Source organism: Haliotis rufescens, unplaced genomic scaffold (genome assembly GCF_023055435.1).
Source record: "Haliotis rufescens isolate VD_foot unplaced genomic scaffold, xgHalRufe1.0.p SCAF_3, whole genome shotgun sequence".
NCBI classification, from domain to species: Eukaryota; Metazoa; Mollusca; class Gastropoda; order Lepetellida; family Haliotidae; genus Haliotis; species Haliotis rufescens.
Genome location: NW_025964001.1, coordinates 3,869,941 through 3,891,878, shown reverse-complemented (window position 1 = coordinate 3,891,878; position 21,938 = coordinate 3,869,941). Strand labels below are relative to the sequence as shown.

General features: G+C 40.4%; 1 protein-coding gene across 1 annotated transcript; it reads right to left on the bottom strand.

Annotated features, from left to right (window-relative positions):
- Window positions 1-592: 592 nt before the first annotated feature.
- Window positions 593-20,423, bottom strand: LOC124131869. Its single transcript, XM_046495372.2, has 5 exons — window positions 20,355-20,423; window positions 6,824-6,950; window positions 6,312-6,439; window positions 4,244-4,420; window positions 593-3,877 (listed from the first exon to the last, which is right to left on the bottom strand). Exons 1-5 carry the CDS (start codon window positions 20,401-20,403, stop codon window positions 1,020-1,022), a joined length of 3,339 nt encoding a protein of 1,112 aa, XP_046351328.2. The 5' UTR covers window positions 20,404-20,423; the 3' UTR covers window positions 593-1,019.
- Window positions 20,424-21,938: the final 1,515 nt, after the last annotated feature.

Sequence of the window (21,938 nt, the reverse complement as noted above, 5' to 3'; positions counted from 1 at the left end):
CAAGCCGTCAGGGTAACCAGCAACCAAACCCGTTCTAATCCTGAATCTCAATTGGGATGCTTTTAATGGTCAGTCAGTTAGTTGGTTTTAAAGCCGCTCTGAGCAGTATTGCAGTTATATCACGGCGTGTCAGCTTAATGTGGGAGGAAAGACCGAAGTAATGCAGGTCTCAGACGCTTACCACTTTGGTGAAACCCACGAGCACAGGTGTGGTGCTGACAGACCTGAAATCATAATCGTGGTGAACCGGGATTCGAACCCACGATCACATGTTTCTGGCGTGGCAGCTATGTAAGGCGAATTGCGGCACATTAGGTTTGTTTGTTTGTTGTTTAGCGCCTCACTCATGCATCAATCAAGTCAGCGAGCCTGTCCACTCGGTTCCATTAGTCGCCTTTTACGGCAAGCATGGGTTACTGAAGACCTATTTTCTACCCGGATCTTCAAGGGTCGCGGTGCCACCCGTGCACACATGTCTAAGGATAATGTTCACTGCATGAATCAATGTGTTGATCAGGCTGTACTGTTGAAAAGGAAAGTATCAAGTAAGCTCCCCTGGTCACAGTCATAAACAAAACACATTTTCATCAACTATTTTCTCATATTTTATTACACATTTAGATCAAGATGTTGACATTTTTGGTGTTTTTATGGAAACCATCATTGGACAGAAGCAGTGAGAGAGGAAGATCGGTGGTTCGATGCCCTGGCAGCGTCATAACAAAAGACGTTACCCTCTGTAGCACTTTTGTTTAGGGGATATAACTAGAACTTCTCGTCTCGGAGTATAATATGTGTGAGTGGGGCATCCATGTTAAATAGCAGTATAGTAACTCAGTAGCCCCGACCCGACATTAATCAGGACAAGTACAATCACCCCACACACTCCCAGATGCATGCACGTCGCTATACAAGTGTAATAATCATGAGCGCGAGGTTAAACACAATTTCACCTCACTAACACATTAACCATTTCATTGCCACGGACCATCTCGTGAGAACAGGGTTGAACCCGTCTTCTAATCGGCTTGCTTCTCACAGTAATATCCCCGGAGCGCCACGGTTGAGTTATTCGGGCAGTTCCGACAAGCCATATGCCGCCCGGACCAGTACTGTTCTTCTGGACAACAGGTGCTTGGCAATCGATTCCGCCCCTGATACCGGAACTGATCCTGAAACTGCTGATCACTCCTTGACGGTATGTACGCACAGGTTCGCACAGCCACCTTGACTGGTACTGGCGTTGTTGAGTTCGGGACAGGGAGATCCTCATACCCGTTTATACGTATTTTGAAACGGGAGAAAATAGATGGGTGCAGGACCCTATCTCCTCCATCCACGAAACAGGAGTATTCTGTTTTGGGGCATACATCAGGGATCTTGTTGGTGTGGCAGGTTGTGTAGGGGTTGTCATAGCCCCGGTGCTGTCGGCAGTTCACTCCATGTCCGACCTTGTACTCAAACACCATTGGTCGCGATGGGTTGATGGTATACCTTGTGCCCCCCGGGACTAACTCGTTCCCACCATCGACCTCAACATGGACCCGGATGTCCCGACGGTAGCGGACCTCAGATGGCAAGTATACTTCGAAACCAGAAACATAGATCACGGCTGTCAAATCGGCTTTGGTAATCCACCCAGCTTTATACAACCACCTGCTGTTAGGAATTCTGAAGCTAATCTCTTGGCCTGAATACAATTTGGAAATACTCATGTATGCAGTGTCTCCGCGCCTTGTTTTCCTTCCGGAAACGGTCTGGAACTCGAGACCTCTTGAAGAGCAAGGTGGTTCTTTGTATGCCAACAGAGTTGAAATGTCCGTTCCCGCATCTTTACATACATGAGGCCTAACACCCCCTGCCTTGTACTGCAGCTCGTCACAATACATCCTTATCACTTGAAGGACCATGATTCTGTAGCACACGTACGACATCCCCGACACCTGGCGGAGACTCTCCAAAACATCTTCATCTTGGCCATTACTTCCCGCTATGGCGTCGTAATCAGCCACTATGCCATCAGCAGCCTTCATGGCTACTTGAGACTGGACGTTTTGAGCTAACACTTCAACCAGCTCATACTGTTTGTCATAGATAGATTCAAGCGTAGATACTAACTTTTCAATTTTCACTTCGGTTGTCCAGCATAGGCCACTTGAACCTATGAATGCTTTGGGTGCTGCAGCCAGAGAGGTAGAGGTACCCTCGATGATCTTACATGCTTCTTCAAGAACCTTCTTAAAGTAAACAGCCATTTCAGTAATATCTGGTTTAGTAACTGCAGGTACGTAATCATTATACTTTTTCAAAAATCTGTCCTTAGCAGCCTCAAAGTCGTCCGGCTTTTTGTCTTGAGTTATTGATTCCATTATAGTTTTCATATCGCCAATAAATTCTTTATTTTTCGCAAACCCATTTCTGACGCGATTGATGTGCCCCCTAAGGGCATGTATGGCGATAACTAGCCTTGTAGCTGATCCTAGCGTTGCTAAGGCGTTCGTCAACTCAGCCGTCGCATCCATGATATCAGACACAGAAGAATCGGTCGCTGCCTTCAAGGGATTGCAACTTTCAGCCATAACTACGGCGAAATTAATAGTTTTCTCAGTCACTTCTAAGGCAGCAGATGTCATCATGAAACCAATTACTGTCGAAATGTCTGTGTCTATCTCAGGTGCTAGAGTTCTTGCTGATTGTGTCAGGTTATTTAACTGATGGAAAACTATCAAATCGGCCTTAGCTTTTGCAGCACTAAAACTGTGAATCTTTTTAAAGTATGTTTTGAGCTCATAAAATCGCTGGTTGATGACCTTGCTGAATTCATTCTTTAAGTCGTCTGCAACTGCCACCAGATTATACTCCTGGTCGCCTAGGAACTGGAGAACCCTCTCCATCTGTTTCTGTCTGAGGAACTCGCGAAGGTCAAGGTCAGTGTTCAACAAACGCACTTTGACACCTTTACCTGTCGCCGGTTGGCGAGATTTGATGTAGACTCTGGTTTGGTCAACTACTCTCCAGAACAAGCACATCTTCCCACTGTTACATATCTTGTCTGTGTTGAAGTATGGAAACATCGACATCAGAATCTCCAACTTCTCGTCTGCGCCATCATCAATGTACATTGCCACTGCTCTGATGATCTGTGTGATGACTGCTTGTTGATCTGTTGTGTTGTGAGGTTGTATGGCATTGACTCGACCATGGTATTTCCACTTGATAAGGATTGAACTAAATGTCAGAGCATCGAAATAATGATTAACGTCTTCATCATCCCATCTCCCTATCTTTTCTCGATGTGCAATAAACCTCTTTGCACGTTCTATTAATTGTAAAACGTCTCTCAATAGACAGTCGGGCCCCTCATGATCCGGGCTACATGACGTATTAGCCTCTGACTTCAGAACATCCAACGTCAGGTTTTCTGAGAAAATCTGCCCAAGTATGCGTTGATATTTGTTTTTATCGTGTATTCTCTGAACATTTGGAAAATCGTCGTAGAGGTCGTTGATAAAGTTGGTGTCGTCGCAGAACCGATGAATCTCAGGATGTAGCGTCATAAGACGACGGTACGTGTACTGGATCAAATTGTTGTCGGCATCGTCACCTCTACGAGAGTTGTTCACCGGAAGTGTCTTTATGTCTTCCTTCAGTTTCTCAAATAGCGCCAAGCGCCGCAAGTAGACACACACCCCGTGGTTGGACTTGTCTGCGTTCTGGCACATTTTCTTTGCGAACTCCATGGACTTATATATGGGAATGTACCCTCGCGATTGTAACTGTTCGAAAACAAGTTGAAAGTTCTTCTCTGTTGAGTTGAGAAAGGTTGATGCCCTCGATGACGTGATGTTCCGGCACAGCAGGGTGTAGAAACCAACCTCTGAAACGCAAATGAGGGTTAGCTTGTTATTTTGTTTGTTATTTTGTTTGTTAGTTTGTTTGTTTGTTGTTTTACGCCACGCTTAACAATATCCCAGCTATATGACGGCGGTCTGTAAATAATCGAGCATGGATCAGACAATCCAGTGATTGGCATTATGGACATCGTTCTACGCAATTGGTATACGATTACATGCATCAACCATGTCAGCGAGCCTGACCACCCGATCCCGTTAGTCTCCTCTTACAACAAGGATGGCTCGACACGTCCGACAAGCATGGGTTGCTAAAGACCTATTCTAACCCGGATCTTCACGGGTCCCATTCAAGAATGGCAGTCATGACCATGACCCCCTGTATACCCTACCTTCACAGACAGGCGCCGGCTTGTCGTATGTGCCATCCCTCAAACACGTGAAGGAGTTGTCCGCTAGCACCTCGTAGCCGGAGTCGCACACCACGCTGCACTTCTCTCCATACCGCGCTCCCTGGTTGCACGTAGTCCGGCCGTGCCGGATGTCACCAATACTCAGGCACTGCGCACCTGGCCGAAAAGAGGTAAAATTTTAAAGGGAGTATGTTCCACGCTCTGATGTCCGACATAGGTCTAGACGTTGTGATTAGTGTGGGGAATGTATTAGTCCATATAATTTCTATACAGTTTTGGTAATTTACAAACTGCTAGGTTGATGCACATCGTAAACCATCAAATGTTAAACGACTCAAATTGAATCAAACTTGTACATGGGTGCACAGGAACACACATAAGGATGCACAGGGAGACACACAAGGGTGGACAGGGAGACACACAAGGGTGGACAGGGACACACAAGGGTGGACAGGGACACGCATAAGGATGCACGGGGAAACACACGGGTGGACGGGGAGACACACAAGGATATACCGGGACACACACAAGAGTACACAGGGACAGTCAAGGATGGACAGGGACACACAGGGGTGGACAGGTAGACTGGGGTCCACAGGGACTGACAAGGGTCCACAGGGAGACACAAGGGCCTACAGGGACACACACAAGGGTCCACAGGGACACACCATCGTGCACAGGGAGACACAGAAGGATATGCCTGGACACACACAAGGGTGAGCAGGGAGACACACAAGGATATACCGGGACACACACAAGGGTGAGCAGGGAGACACACAAGGATATACCGGGACACACACAAGGGTGTGCAGGGAGATACACAAGGATATACCGGCACACACACAAGGGTGTGCAGGGAGATACACAAGGATATGCCGGGACACACACAAGGGTGTGCAGGGAGACACACAAGGATATACCGGGACACACACAAGGGTGTGCAGGGAGACACACAAGGATATACCGGGACACACACAAGGGTGAGCAGGGAGACACACAAGGATATACCGGGACACACACAAGGGTGTGCAGGGAGATACACAAGGATATACCGGCACACACACAAGGGTGTGCAGGGAGATACACAAGGATATGCCGGGACACACACAAGGGTGTGCAGGGAGACACACAAGGATATACCGGGACACACACAAGGGTGTGCAGGGAGATACACAAGGATATACCGGGACACACACAAGGGTGTGCAGGGAGACACACAAGGATATGCCGGGACACACACAAGGGTGAGCAGGGAGACACAGAAGGATATACCGGGACACACACAAGGGTGTGCAGGGAGACACACAAGGTTATACCGGGACACACACAAGGGTGTGCAGGGAGACACACAAGGATATGCCGGGACACACACAAGGGTGTGCAGGGAGACACACAAGGTTATACCGGGACACAGACAAGGGTGTGCAGGGAGACACACAAGGGTATACCGGGACACACACAAGGGTGTGCAGGGAGACACACAAGGGTGCACAGGGAGACATACAAGGATATACCGGGACACAGACAAGGGTGTGCAGGGAGACACACAAGGTTATACCGGGACACACACAAGGGTGTGCAGGGAGACACACAAGGGTGTGCAGGGAGACACACAAGGTTATACCGGGACACAGACAAGGGTGTGCAGGGAGACACACAAGGTTATACCGGGACACACACAAGGGTGTGCAGGGAGACACACAAGGGTGTGCAGGGAGACACACAAGGGTGTGCAGGGAGACACACAAGGTTATACCGGGACACAGACAAGGGTGTGCAGGGAGACACACAAGGTTATACCGGGACACAGACAAGGGTGCACAGGGACACACACAAGGTTATACCGGGACACCGAAGGGTGCACAGGGAGACATACAAGGATATACCGGGACACACCGAAGGGTGCACAGGGAGACACCAGGGTACACAGGGAGACACACAAGGGTGGGCAGGGACGCCAGGGAGACGCACAAGGATATACCGGGACACACAAGGGTCTTCAGGGACACACACAAGGAATAGATTTGGTCTGTGCGGTACACCTTACCTTCCACTGTGATAGTGAATGTACAGTGGTCACTCCTGCCCTCCTTGTCGGTCGCAGTGTACTTGGCGATGTAGGTACCTACACTCAGCATGGAACCAGGGCTCGGCGAGAACTTGTTCAACTTCGGACTGAAACGTTCATGATGTTTGTCAAAAGTGAGCACCTTGATTAAAAAACATGAAAAGATTTGGAAAATACCTGTCGACGCCCAGTTGACGGTACACATGCTCTGGAAATCCTGTAATCGATCAATTGCACGGCAGTCGCCATTTTGTTTATCAACCCGATGACGATTTCGTTACGCGATTTTGATTGGACAATGCACAGACTCGTTAGTCCACCCAAAATGAAACTCCATAATTCCATCCAAGTTCGGCAAGGGTGGAAACTGGACTTTAATAGTCAGTTAACTCCCTCACCTCGGGAAGATGCGCCTACTGCAGAGTTGCGTCCCTTAGTCATTCATTTTATTTGACTTTAAACCAATTTGGTGTTTACATGAGGATATTTACATGACTTTCCCCTGTTCGGGGTCGCTGGCGGTCGGCACATCCCAGGTGACAGTGGCTGACCCTTGACCCGGCTTCACCAACGTAGTAAACGACTGCGGGCAGTCGATGGATGGAGGGAGGTTCCCGACTGCAACAGACGCAAAGCAATAACTAGCACATGTGTAGTAGGCTCAAGTCTAGCCCTTAATAAATCAATATTGGTGAAGGATCAAGGACGACTCCGAGGATATGGTCGAGGAAGTAAGACCGAGGCAAGAGGGTATGGGCAATGTAAGATCCAGGAGCTCAGTGAGAAAACAGTGGGTTACAAAACTTAACACGATATGTGAGGTTGCAGGTTCGATTCCCGTCATCCAAAATGAAAAAAGTGTCGTCTCTTGTCTTCGATTTTAGAACAGTGGACGTTTGAAACACTAAGTTCACATTCCATCTGCTACTCAAATCATCAGGTCTTACTTGGAAAAAGTAAAACATGATACCAGGTCTTACCAGTAAAAAGTAAAACATGATACCAGGTCTTACTAGTAAAAAGTAAAACTTCATACCAGGTCTTATTTGGAAAAATGTAAAACTTCATACCAGGTCTTACTATTAAAAAGTAAAACCTCATACCAGGTCTTACTATTAAAAAGTAAAACCTCATACCAGGTCTTACTAGGAAAAAGTAAAACCTCATACCAGGTCTTGCTAGGAAAAGGTTAAATCTCATACCAGGTCTTACTTAAGATCATAGATACAAATATGAAAGTTTGGACCTTGAAAGTCACATGTTGTCGTTGTACAAAGGCACTCAAAACAGTTCATTGTCATGTCACATAAGGCCACAATGTTGCGCTGAACTCAGTATCTCGTGTGACCGCCCCGGGCAGCAACCACGGCTCTGCATCTCCTCGGCACTGATTGGATAAGTTTACGAATTCTGTCCTTCGGAATTCTGCGTCATTCTGCTTGTAACGCGTTGGCAAGTTGTGGGAGTGTCTGCGGCGTGTTCTGACGTTGGCGTACACGTCGATCGAGTTCATAACAGAGGTGTTCGAATGGGTTGAGATCTGCAGATCCCGACGGCCAGTGCAAGACGTTCATGTTGGCATTATGCAGGTAGTCTCCAGTGAGATGAGCTGCGGGTGGTGAAGTGTTGTCCTGTTAAAACAATTCCCTCTGGCGGTCAATGATTGGAAGAAGGTGAGGTTGAAGAATTTGATTCATGTAGCGATTTGCTGTCAAATTTCACTGAACCACAACTAAGTCAGATCTCGTGGTGTAGGTTTTGGCCCCCAAAACCATGACACTACCGCCACCGAAAAAGTCGAATTCACGTTCACAATGTGGGGCAAAACGCTAAACGATAAACACGTTGTCTTCAATCTCGCCGGTGAAGAAGAAATCGTGATTCATCGCTAAACCACACTCGTCTCCAGTTTCTCAAATTCCAAGGCTGTAAGGGATGGCACCAACACAAGTGTCGCTGTCGATGGATCTGTTGCAAAACAGGGACGATAACTGGTCTTCTTGATCGGATTCCAGCCTCGCGAAGATGGTTCCTGACAGTCTGGTCTGATATCCCTCTCAAACCAGAGATGCGTTCTGCAGTCTCCGTAGCTGTGGCATTGCGATGTCGAAGGTGGGTGGAACAGTCGAATGTAGCGATCCCATGCAGGGGTGGTAACTCTTGGTCGGCCGGTTCTCGGACGGTCTGCAGTGGAATTTAACAGTGGCGTGCAACAGAAAACTGCGATTCTCCTCTTTGGATACGTCCTGTGGCGATGTTCCGATCGCCAGCGCTGTGTCTCGGCATTTTCGAACTTGACAAATGTTGACAAATGAATGACAAATTATTGGCTTATGCTTGCCTTTTTATAGCCACTACCACGAGTTACGAATGCCATAACTTCCACGTGCATTTTGCTGTACTGTTTTCCTCCATGACATTGTTGAACAAGTGTGAAGATGTTTTAGACAATCATAATCCCATGACAGTGTAATAAACAGATTTGGGCAGATATTGTTAGACATGTGTTATTCCATCTTTTTATTGTTAACGCAGGGTATATGGAGACGCAGAAGGGGAATATACATATTGTGGTCACCAGGGCTGTTGTGTGAATGATTACGTTATCTGTTCTCCGGATCTTTTTCAATACATTGACATGTTCAACATTGGAGGTCGTATAGAGTCCGATCATTTACCATTAGAATTAACATGTAAATTCCCAAACATGAACAACCAAAATGATAAGCCAACATCTGGTTGCTTTAAAAGAAAGGATTGTTTGGAATGAATCTCTTTGTGAAACGTTTTTGAACAGCCTGCAGGAAAGGATGGTGTCTTGTAATCAACTACTTTTGAGTAAACTGGATTTTAACACAGATGGGGCTACAGATGATTTCGTCCATGTTATCTTAGATTCTGCAGATTGTATAAGGAAAAGAAGTAGACTTATGCACTATCAACATACCAAGGCCCCATGAAGTGACGAATGTAAGATTGCTAAACGGGATGCTCGAAAAGCATTGAGAACATTTAGACGTTGACATACTGATTCTAATAGAAACATCTACTGCAAAAAGAGAACTATAAATCCTGCTGCAGTAAAAATATATCTGACTTGTGTAAATGTAGGCTAAAGAAATTGAGTGATACTATCCATTCCCCCTCTAGGTTTTGGAAACAAATACGTTCATTTAAAAAGCAGAAAAGTTAGTATCTCAAAGGCTGAGTGGCTTTTTCAAATGACACTCTTTTCAACACTGACAGTGATGTGTTTGACGTGATTATTGATGTTTCCTCTTCATGTTATATTGATGTTGACAAACTTATTCTGGAATCACCCATATCACAGGTTGAAATTATGGACGCTATAGTACATCTAAATGTGGAAAAGCTGCTGGTCCTGACCATATTGCGGTTGAAATGATAACATGTTCCAAATTTGAGATGATGCCTTTTCTTCAAAAATGTCTCAATAAGATGTTTGACAGTGGTACATTCCCCAGAAGCTGGTCTTGTTCGGTAATTATTCCAATACACAAGAAAGGAGAGTTTAACAACCCAGACAATTATAGGGGAATATCCTTAATGAGTATTCTTGGAAAGATTTTACATCTGTACTTAATTCCAGGATTACGAATTGGGCTAACATGCATGATAAGATTCCCGAAACTCAAGCTGGTTTTAGAAAAAAAATACTCAACGTCAGATCATATATTCACATTATATGCAATACTCAAAAATTGTCTATCACGTCGTAAACACAAAGTGTATGTTAGCCTTTGTCGATTTTTGAAAAAATCTTTTGACTCCCTTGATCGTTATAAACGATGGTACTGTTTATATACTCTGTATTAAAAGCTATGTATTCAAATATCAAATCATGTGTACGATGTGGTGACGATGTAACCGATTTCTTTGACTCTCCAGTTGGACAGGATGTATCTTGAGCCCGATATTGTTCTCATTTTTATCCGTGAATTATATTATGAAATTATGGGTGGAGGGTGAACATAGTATTCAAATGTTCCCAAATGTAAAAGAAATTTCAGAAGAGGGGGTCAGGTGTCACTTAATGAAAGATGGTTTTTCGATGGTAAATGTGTTTATGTTCTGAGCCATTATACATATCTTTGTGTAATGTTTACCTATACAATGAACTTGTCTCGTAGTTAAAGTGTCTCGTAGTTAACATCACGTGCAAAGGGGGTCTGAATCAATGTAATGTCTGTTTCACCGAAAGTAGGAGCTTTTACACCGAATATATTTTTAAAATTATTTCATGCCCAAATCCAACCAATCCTGTTATATGTACCAGAAGTATGGGGATTTCAGCGATACGATTGTCTCGAAAAGCGACATTTTTTAGCCTGTAAAAAGATCTTATCCGTTGGTTCATCAACACTCAATTGTATGGTCTATGGCGAGTGTGGCAGATACCAGTTATACATCAACTCCCAAATTAGATGCTTGAAATACTGGTTTATTATTCTTGGAATGCATGAACGCCGAATCCCCAAACATGCTTATAATATGCTTGTACATTTAGACGACATGGGCAAAGTAACATGGGCATCACATATTAGAAACCTTTTGTTTTCTCATGGCTACGGCTTTGTATGGTTAAACCAATTTAATATACACAAGGGAAAATTCCAATATATACAAAACATACAATTTTGTATACATGGTATATCCAAAATATACAATTTTGTATAAATGGTATATCCAAAAATATACAATTTTGTATATATGGATAGATTTTACCACTCCTTCACTCAGTTTCAGACATGGATTCTCACAATATGTGGTTGATATTGAAAATATTATTAATAATACCGGACAGTATTATTGCATGTGACAATAATACTTTGAAACTATCTTCATTATGACAACTATATTTGGAATGTCAAGAAATAATTGGCATTAATTTATGTTGACAGCATTTTACATAATAATAAATAGAACATTTCAGCAGACTTTTGTAACAGTTAGATATATAATACGTACTCCTACTGTTTACAAATAAGATGATCTATACATACAAGCAGGTCAGAGTAGTTTTAAACAATGACGGTAAAATAAATAAATGAATATCAAGAATAGCGGCAAATATGAATATACACAATTTAATATAAATGTTTCTGTTATGGCATGGTATGGTGAATCTAAAGCTAAAATATTGCTTGATATTGTTTGACAAACAGTTGTATGCACTGTCCATCGTGATACTTCTACTGAAGTATATAAAAAAGGATGTTCGTTTAGTCAATTGACATGCGTTCATTGTAAACAAGGATTAGTGTGACAGGATAACGAAGTTTGTCATCTGGTACAATGCACGTCCTCGATTAGCATAATTAGAACAGAGTTTGTAATTAGTTACATCCGGACTCCAGTTAACCAAGGCAGCTAGCATCAGTGGAGAGTGTGAGCAACTAGTACACAACAAAGTCATTAAGTGAATATCAAATAAATTGATTCACAAAATGACAACATCAAATCCTATATTTGTTTAATGAAACAGGTTTAAAGCAATCAAAATTGTAAATCATTATTATGAAATACAGCATGTTTATATATGTGTGTCGCCACCCCCCTCATGTCAAATACATAAATGTAAAAAAATGTTTTAATATAATTCAAAATTACTATCAATTTTACAACTAAATTTATGGAGCCTAGCATGTCGAGCCAACAAACTATTGTATATATTTTTCACCCTTAGAATTTCTGTTTACTTTGTTTTAAATATAAAGTATTGAATAGAATCTAATATTAGCATCTGCTCTTCCTTACTCAAATCCGAATTTCCGCATAACACTGTTTGTAAAGAATAACCATGTTGGTAAAAATACATTTCATTTAGAAGAGCATAGTAATTTGTACACACAAAAAAGAAGTGTAGAGCATCTTCGGTATGATATCCACAGGAACATTTTTTGTATCAAAGATATATCTATTATACTTGATCTGCGTTAAGATCGCTGCAGCCAAGCCTGAGGCGACTGAATAATTTGACATAATCTGCTTCCACAATTTAAATCCCAGTGTATACCATTATCTCCCCTCACGTGAAGCAATTATTAAATTATGTAACGGTCTCTGTCCCCGTTAGGTTTTCCGGTAACATATTCCAAAGTTGTGTTGTAGCTGGTATAAATGAATCTGCATAAGCTTTGGTTTTACACTTCACTGTTTGAAGAACAGTTTTATCCCTGAAGTCATAATTTGTGTTTTCCGAAACTGTATTAGGAATAAGCCTACAAAGATATACTGGGGATAAATGGTTATTCATTTTGTAAAACATTACCAGTTTTAAATTGTATCTTCTGTCTTTTAATGACCTACAATTTGTTTCATTGTAAATCTTCTGATGACTCGTACCCCGGACAGCGCCACATATGGTTCTAAGAACATCTAAGTGTAATATTTCCAATACGTTAGCTTGTTCATTAGTACAGTTGTCTCAAATATGACAACAATAATAAAAAATTGGTGAAAATAAATGATTTGTACATAGTTTCTAAGGTAGTTCGGGATAGACGATATTTGTAACTCCTTAAACAGTTAACCAGAGGACAACATTTCCTTACAATATCATCAATGTGCATTTTCCATGTACAATTACTTTGTAAAGTCATACCAAGGTGCTTATGACTTTGTACATCTTTGATTTCTGTACCATTCATATATAAGTTAGGTTTGTGATTAAGGTTTACTTTACGGGTAAATTGAATAGATTCAGTATTTTCGGGACTAAATTTAACTTGCCATCTAGCAGCCCATTCTGAAATTCTGTCCAAGTCATTATTGAGATCACGAGCCGCTTTATCAGGATCTTCTATGCTCGCATACAAAGATGTGTCATCAGCAAGAAGTCTTATATTACTATGTATTCCTTCAACAATGTCATTGATATAGATAATAAACAATAATGATCTCAGGACCGAGCCCCGTGGCACACCTGCCTTGACAGCTTTTGGATCTGAGCTATAGCCAGTTATAACTACCTTTTGATATCGATTTTCTAAGTAACTATCAAACCATCTCAATAAATTTCCACAAATACCATAATAGTGTAGCTTATAAATTATTCCTTTGTGCCAACCTTTATCAAAAGCTTTACTGACGTCACAAAATACAGCTCTAACTTCCTTACCTTCATCTAAAGCCTTTGCAATAAAGTCATATAAATATGTCAACTGATTTGAGGTGGAGTCTCCCTGCGTGAATCCAGATTGTAGGTTAGTGAGCACATTATTATTCCTTAAATAGTTGTACACATGTTTAAATATACATTTTTCAAATATCTTTGCTAAACAACTTGTGAGCGCAACCGGTCTGTAATTTGAACATTCATTCACACTGTTCTTCTTATGAATAGGAATGATAAGAGCTTCTTTCTATAGTGATGGAAATATTGCTCGTTTAAGACAGAAAATGAATAGTTTAGAAAGGATTGGGGCTAAACTGTTAGCTGTGTTTTTAAGTACTTTACTTCCAATACCATCAGGGCCAGTTGCCTTTGTGGTGTCCACGGACAGTAGTATATCCCTAACTTCATCTTCCATCAATATCATATTTTCTTATGGATTTTCAACTTCATCTTATTCTTCGGGTGGAAGGTGCATATCAGGATTAAATATGCGAGATTGGTCCACAAAGAAGTTATTGAGAATATTAGCAAAATCCATGGAATTATCATACAACCTATCCCCAAATAAAATTGGGGGAAAGTTGTGTTTTGCATTTTTAAGTTTACGAAATTCCTTTACTAAACGCCACCAAGTCTTTGTACCATGAGAACTATTTATTACAGTATCAATTTTAGATGCATGTGCCTTCTTTGCCTTACGGACATAGTCGACTACTTTATTTCTTAACAGCCTAAAATTTGCCCAATCAACTGGAGTATTACGTCTTTTAGCTTTCTTATGTTGGCGATTTAGTTTTCTTATTAAGGAACGTATTACATTATTGATCCACTGTGGATCCTTTGATCGTATGGTAACAATTCTATTAGGAATATGTTTATCACAAACGTTTATAATTCGAGATGTAAGTTCGTCAGTAATTGTGTTCACATCCCCCGATGTGAATAATAAATCAGTATCAATATTCACCATGACAGTATTTAAGCCATCTAGGTCTGCTATAGAATAATAGTACACTTAACGTTTGAAGGAATGACATTTAGGGATTATTTCTTTAATGGTTACAAATATTGGACAGTGGTCACCACAAACGCATATATTGCCCAGTCCCAGAAGGTTTACACTTACGGACTATTTGTGGGGCGACAATGGGTGCAAGCCATGAGGAACTTTATAGAGAAACTAACATAGCAAAAAACCCACTATTTTACGAGATTGAAAACATCTCTTCTGTTAGTGATTACTTTTAAAGAAATAGAACCAATTTACAGGCTTCAAGTTGTAGAACAGAATGCTATGCCAAGTCATTCCTTCCTGATACCATTAATAATTGGAATAGTCACCTGATACAGAGGACTATTAAACTTGGGCAATGTTACTAATATTCAGGGAATTTGTAAGGGAATTTTTTGTACTCTCACCCCAAAACAAATGTTTCACTTTTATCCTCAAAAGCGCAATAATATTCATGTCATGACCTTTTTAAAGTCAATTTTTAATTAATATGAATAACGTAATAATCATGTTACTTTGCTTTATAAAATTGTTACAGACCCATTGACTGACTAGGTTCATTAAATGGCATAAAATTGCCGGGACATAATGTGGTGGCAAAACATCTAATTAACACCTGTCACAAAGGGGCGGCAATTTGGGTTCGTTACGCAATATATGTGTACTCACGAAACAACATTCAACAAACTATGTCTTAGTCCTGTGATGTTGGTGTCCTTTGGCATTAACGAACATGTTAGTAGATACAACGCGGGCGGATTGATGCATTCGTACTTGGTATGAATAAATGAATTACAATTCGTTCTTAACCGTGTGCGAAATACGCATAATGTCGGAAAGCGCAAGTTAATCCCCAATTACTGTCTTCGTTCTTAAATAAATCACAACTCGCCATTTATGCTTGTATCACTGTGTAGATTCTTTTATGTTTTAATGATGTAAATCACGTCACTTTTATTGTAAAATACTTCACTCAACCAGTTCACGTACTTACTATTATTTTCACAAAAGATCTAAGATTACAAACAGTAAAAAACTGTTATCAAGATATATTGTACATAGCTTTAGAAATACATAATCTTTACATGGAAACTGCCATCTTGATGTTCTATTCTGTATTGTATTACATTAGATATATGCAGCTGGTGGTTTAATTTATGAGAAATAAACATAATTTAGTTTACACCCAACCATGCCATGCTAAAATATACAGCACCAACGAAGCTTTTCAATGCAGAAATTAAGCAAACCGAATATTTATCAAATTTCTTATTGCTAGAACATATGCATGACCAACAAGTACTATAATCGGAAATATATTACATGTTATATACGCTTACAATGCTAATATCCAATATTTGTGTTCCAGCGAGTGAATGCCAAATAGACAAGGACCAAACCAGCTCTACAGACACAGGCTCTCTCAAAGGCAGCAAGGGACATTATACAGTTAGATGAAAATTGGACTGTATCGCATCCGACACTGCTCGACTTGATAAAAATGACGGATAACTATAAAATACATAACATACATAAAGGTATCTCCTCTGTTCTGATCAAGTTATTTGAAAAGACTTTATGATTATATTCTACCAAAATATAATATGTCAGTTGTGATGCATCTCATGCGTGGGAGGCTATATAATGCAGACACGGTCCGTTATGTATCATTCAATCTTTAGTAATCTTTCTCACTTTCTCATTAAAGGCATAATGATGGATAATCTATTGTGTTGCAGTGTGGAATGTTAATTTATTGTGACTAAGGCTAATCCCTTACTTCCAGTTATTAATTGACATGTCTGACTCACCAACAACTCACAAGGGATCAATCCTTGTTTCAACGCGAAGGGATACAGTATACAGCAGGTTAACTAGATTACTTAACTAATTGAGGGTTAAATGACATTGTTTACTTAGTGCTGTTTTAATACATTATTCAAGCTATAATACTGACACGTTGCTTTAGGGTATACCCTCTTGAGTGTGGGTGTGGGGCTTTTATGTATGTATACTAGAAGACCAACCTGTAGGTCCCGTGACCAAATCATGGAAACAAAGGTTTGAAAGAGTTTTTGAGTTTCCTGATGTATACTGAACAATTTTGACTTGGGCTGTCCGTTTGAAAATCCCGGGCATTTGGGGCATTTTGGGGAAGGGTCAACAAAGGTCAAAATTCAAAATTGTGTCGATATGCATATCAAATTTTCGATTTTCAAGGTCAAAGGTAACCCCTTTTACTTTTAAAAGTTGCTTGGTTGAATTTGGCATGTCAGAAAACATATTATTAGACACTAAAATCATGACTATCGGACAATGTTAACTGTGTTTGTGAATTTCACCGACTGCCAAAAGTGCGTTGACCTTGCAACGTTTTTGGCCATAGCTCCCCTATTTAAGGTCGGAAGTATAACAAACTATATATTTCTAGGTTCCTTATGACTGGACGAGTAATTTGATATGCATATCGACACAATTTTGACCCCTGTTTGACCTTTGTTGACCCTTCCCCAAAATGCCCGGGATTTTCAACCGGGCAGCCCAAGTCAAAATTGTTCAGTATACATCAGGAAACTCAAAAAAACTTTCAAACCTTGGTTGTTCGGATTTCAAGAACTAACTTACCAGTTTTAGGAATGTAATGTAATCTATGTTGGTGGGTTAGTGACGGTGAATGTGTATATTTACGTAAGTGTGTGTTCGTGGTACTTCTATGGGTGTACATACACATGTATATGTGATAGTGTGTGAATATGTATTTCGTTCATTTTGTGGTAGATACTGGTTTGTAAATTTGTTAGGCGTTCATATGCTATCAACTGTGCTTTTTATAAAATACATATTTTACCGTGTCTTCGTAAGCCAAGATGGTTGGGTGCTTAAATAGTGACACAAAATTAAACTATTCTTTTCCTTCGTTTTTGTTCATTTTCAAGATGCTGTGTAGAACTTCCTAAACTGCTATCATATGTAATTTGTGAATTCTGGTGGAACGATAATTTAATATCTAATTTAGTAAACATTAAATCAATTATCTTCCCTCACGCAGAAAAACAAGCATGGAATTCTCCGTTCGTTTTCGATAATTGGGTTTGCATAGAAGAGGCGATTAATAAAATACGAAACGAACCTATGTGTAATACAAAGTTTTATGAACCTAGCGCCACCAAACAGTTGATACCAAACTGTTCACTCGTTTCATAGAAATGGTACGGCACGGGGGATCATTTAGTATCCTATATATGAAATGAGCGATACTGTTGTTCTCTCATCTATTTTAATCATACACAATATAGCTCATTTAATATCTTGAAGCTGCCAATGAAGCATGAACTCAATTATTGAGCAAATATAAGAGTTCATTTTGTATGAGTAAAAGTATGAAGTTATCATTTTTAACTTCAAATACTACGATGGCTCACTGATACCGTCATTATGTTGACGGCCTGATTGTTAACAACTGTGAGTTGCGATATGTTATATGATTGCTTTGTATAACATCGGGTCATACATGCTGTTCACTTTCATTGGTACTGGATTCTTCTTGGCGCAATAACCAGAGTATCTCACTGATTGATTATTTGTTTTAAATTTAGGCAAGTTTTGTGCCTTGTGGAACTGTAGATGAAGAAACACAACAAACAAAAAAACAATTCGCATTTACATAAGTAAAGAAAATATCAATTAAACCTGAATACGCCAATGTGTCAATTTCTAGTTCTAAAAAGTACAGGTATTAGCATTCATATTCTACTTGTTAATAATTTGTATTTATAACATTTTTTTCATTTCTTTGCATCGGTTGTACAATACATTTACAGTCGTAGTTTGTTGACTTTGCAAACGATATTAGGCTGAACCCCCAGAATTCTTTTTAAACAGTGCATTTTTAGCAATTTCGGGCCGTTTGGACAATATTCATACCAACAAATGTAATAAATCAATGGTAAAAGTAAATAAGTCAAATAAACAAAGATGGCGAATGCAGTAAAATTTCGAAGTTAAATCAGTACTTTTAAAAAATTGGGAATAGCTTCAGCGCACCCGGCCAGGTCTGGAAACAATACTGCTACAAACGTGCAAAGCCCGACCCTTTTCCCACGTTGAAGTATATTGAGAAAAGCTTACGTTGTACTTACTTACCTTTTGAAACACATAAGACATTAATACAACATATATCCCCGTGTTATGAGTTTTCGGATGCTGAATAAACATTCATAGTTTTTTCACATGAACAACTGTAAAACATCTCATTAACTTATAATGACAATGTTTTCATAAAAACAAGCCATCATCGGAGTATTTACAATTTCTTTGTGACGCCACACCCCTCGTTATAGTGCAAGTATTCGTGATAGAAAACGTATGATGTCCGGAAACTTAAGATCAGACAATAATAATATTGTGTTATGAATAATAATAAAGGCATGTTTCATGCTGAAAGCCCTGATCGAAAACAGGACAATCCGCGACGGTTGTCGACGGAAACACGATATTTTTCGGAGTATTTTCTTTTAAATCTTTGATTATATTTTTGCCTGGAAGATGATTTTTCCGAGGACTACAGTTTTAAAAAACGTGATTTTTCGCTTTCCGCGGAGATTTCACATTATAACAATGTATATCGTACAATTAAACCGTACAAACCAAATTCAACACATTTAAGTAATAATGATATAGCTTTCTTCCTCTCTGTGCAATCCAATCTGTTGGCTAATCTGCTGTGCGCACGAGAGCATGTTACAAATCACATCGCGGCATCCCGTACAAACCAGTTCAAGCTTAGCACAAATAACACTTTCAACACTTTCAAGTGATTATAATAAAGAAGTCACCGCCAATGCAATCACCTCCGACTGCTAATCCGCTCTGTGCATTTGACCATAAAGTGTACCCGCATACCAAGCACAGCGCCAGGAAAAGTACCAGACGCCTCAATCGCTTACCCGTCAATATCATTGCAAGGAGAGTAAGGACTCCCGCTAACAGTGAGGAGTACTAATTAAACATCCCAATAATGTTACACGCCACTATATCAGTTTTATTTGTTACTTGCTAATAATATTGATCGGCATTTTGCACACGCAAAACAATTATAGAACAATACAAAGCAAATATCCCCCTTTATTCAACCAGAAAAATACTTATCTACATTAACATCAACATATCATATATGTTAAAAATGCAATTTCCCTCAGAAACAAATGGTTAAACATGAGCATATATCGAAATATGTAAAATTACTTATTTGTAACTTTTCTGTATATGGGCCGGAGGCCTGACATACAATAACATTGACATTGCAAATCGACAATGACTGCGTTTTGAATATCAGGCCACCAACATTTTCCAATAACATATATCCAATTTATATACCGGAGTTTTTGTGTAGTCAGGTTCAATGAACTACATACTACCTGTGCGTTTTTTTATGAGTGTATTACATATTGTTTTAAAAGGGAAAAAGAAAGAAAAATAGAATGGAAGACTTTTTGTTTGTCGAATCATTTAAAAGCATGTCCAATTGCAGAAATCAAGCGTTGAACGAGCATGCCCTCGAATTCAATCAACACATTCACCAAACATTCGAGACACAGTCATTTGTTACATTTAACCACTTTCTTAATGGTATTGTGTGTTCATAGCTAAATGTTGAAACGAGGTTCGTTATCCACCATCGGCAAAACCATTTCGATTTAAAGCGCTCGGTTACACATCAAAATAAGAGGTATCTAACCGGATTGGGACTTCATCAAATTTCAAAACGGAGTAGGTGTACCGATTGCCTAATTCACTCCCTGAATTACACCTTGATAAAAGAATAGCTCACCTGACACTCCCTGAATTACCCCTTGATAAAAGAATAGCTCACCTGACACGTGGAGGAGACAGGCCAGGACTGCAGCCAGCAGAACGTCCATGATGACATCTGCAAACCCAAGCCAGTCCGAGGCTATATATATACATACGTGCATCCAGGATCTGTCACTGGAGTAGGGAACTTGACACTACGTGTATCTGTGGCCAGTGATAACAGGCCTACAATACGTAAACACCAATTATGACGTTGACGTAAGCATGTGTTTACTATTACATTAACAACAACAGTGTTGACTTTTGACATAGACTATCGTACGCTTATAACCGATTCCACGAACTTTCTTTATCTCAAGGTTGCCGGAATAATGGCCCTGGTCTCCGGCCCGTGTGTGTGTATGTTGGGGGGTGGGGGTGCGATATGGAGAGTGAATATTTGCACGATATGCTGAACTGGTTGCCTGTGATAGATTGATAACAGGTTGCCTGTGAAATATGCTGCACTGTTTTTTTCTGATATTTGCTTGACTGATGGTCTGTGATATATGCTGTTTTGACTGCCTCTACTATATGCTGTACTGTTGTCTGTTATATATGTTGATCTGATTGGAATATATCGTGAACTGGTTGTGACATAGGACGATCTGTCTGGAAAGGAAGGACTCCACTTCCTTTCCTTTCCTTGGGAAACAGGATGTCGCTGTACGGAGCTTGGCTAAGAACCAGGTCGTCTGTAATCGGTATCCTACACCAGTTTTCCCAGTAATTCTTTTGCGATGAAACCAATTTCAGAAGGAACTTTCGCGAACTTTGACCGACCAATGAAATGACTAAAAATAAGTCGCCATTAGCCAATCAGAAGACAACTGTCCCGAGGGTTTACGGCACTGGCGATTTCATTCCAGACTACGCTTTGAAAAACAAATTCCTAGTTTTCGATTCAAAATGAAAAAAAGAAAATTCTGGGATGTCTGATGGTTGGCCAAAGGTGTATGACAGTGCTTCCCAGGGTCTATGGAAATCATCATCCGTTTTAAATGTTTATTCCATTGAAGCGAAAGATAGACAATAGTTTTGACGGAATTAGTCGCACACGCCGTAATTGTCGCTCGGAATACGGAATACGGAATAACCTCTTCGAGGTTACATGATAAAAATTCATTCCAACCGACACTTTTCAGATCTGGTAAGCGGCGTTCTGATTGGTCGGATGACAGGCCGTTCTGACGTGACCCGTAATGGGATGTCCTCAATCTTTGTGTAGATGTAGCGAGAACTGAGATTTGATTTTAATGAGATTGGGGTGAACGTTACGGTAAATTGGTGGTGTTACAGTACTGTTATAGTGCAAACCATTTCAATACGCTTCTTTAAAGCTTCATTTATCTCAAATACCTAATTGTTTCGATATGTTTCCAAGCGTACCAAAGTTATATCTCCTTTTTTTAAATCATACAGCAAACATTCGGCGAATCTCATCTTATCATAAGCCCCCTCCGGGCAGGACCCGTAGTCTCCGGCGCTTTCTATAAATGTCACCTCCTCACGTCGCCTGATCTAACGTACGAGGGGCGTTCAACAAGTTTTGCAACTTCAATATTGCAACTTCAAGATCAAGTCGCAGAAAATCTCTTGCACT

Coding starts and splice junctions, on each gene's coding strand:
- LOC124131869 (XM_046495372.2), bottom strand. CDS start 20,403: ATGGACGTTCTGCTGGCTGCAGTCCTGGCCTGTCTCCTCCACGTGTCA. Junction 4,421..6,311: donor ATTCACTATCACAGTGGAAG/GTAAGGTGTACC, acceptor CTTTTCGGCCAG/GTGCGCAGTGCCTGAGTATT. Junction 3,878..4,243: donor GCCGGCGCCTGTCTGTGAAG/GTAGGGTATACA, acceptor TTTGCGTTTCAG/AGGTTGGTTTCTACACCCTG.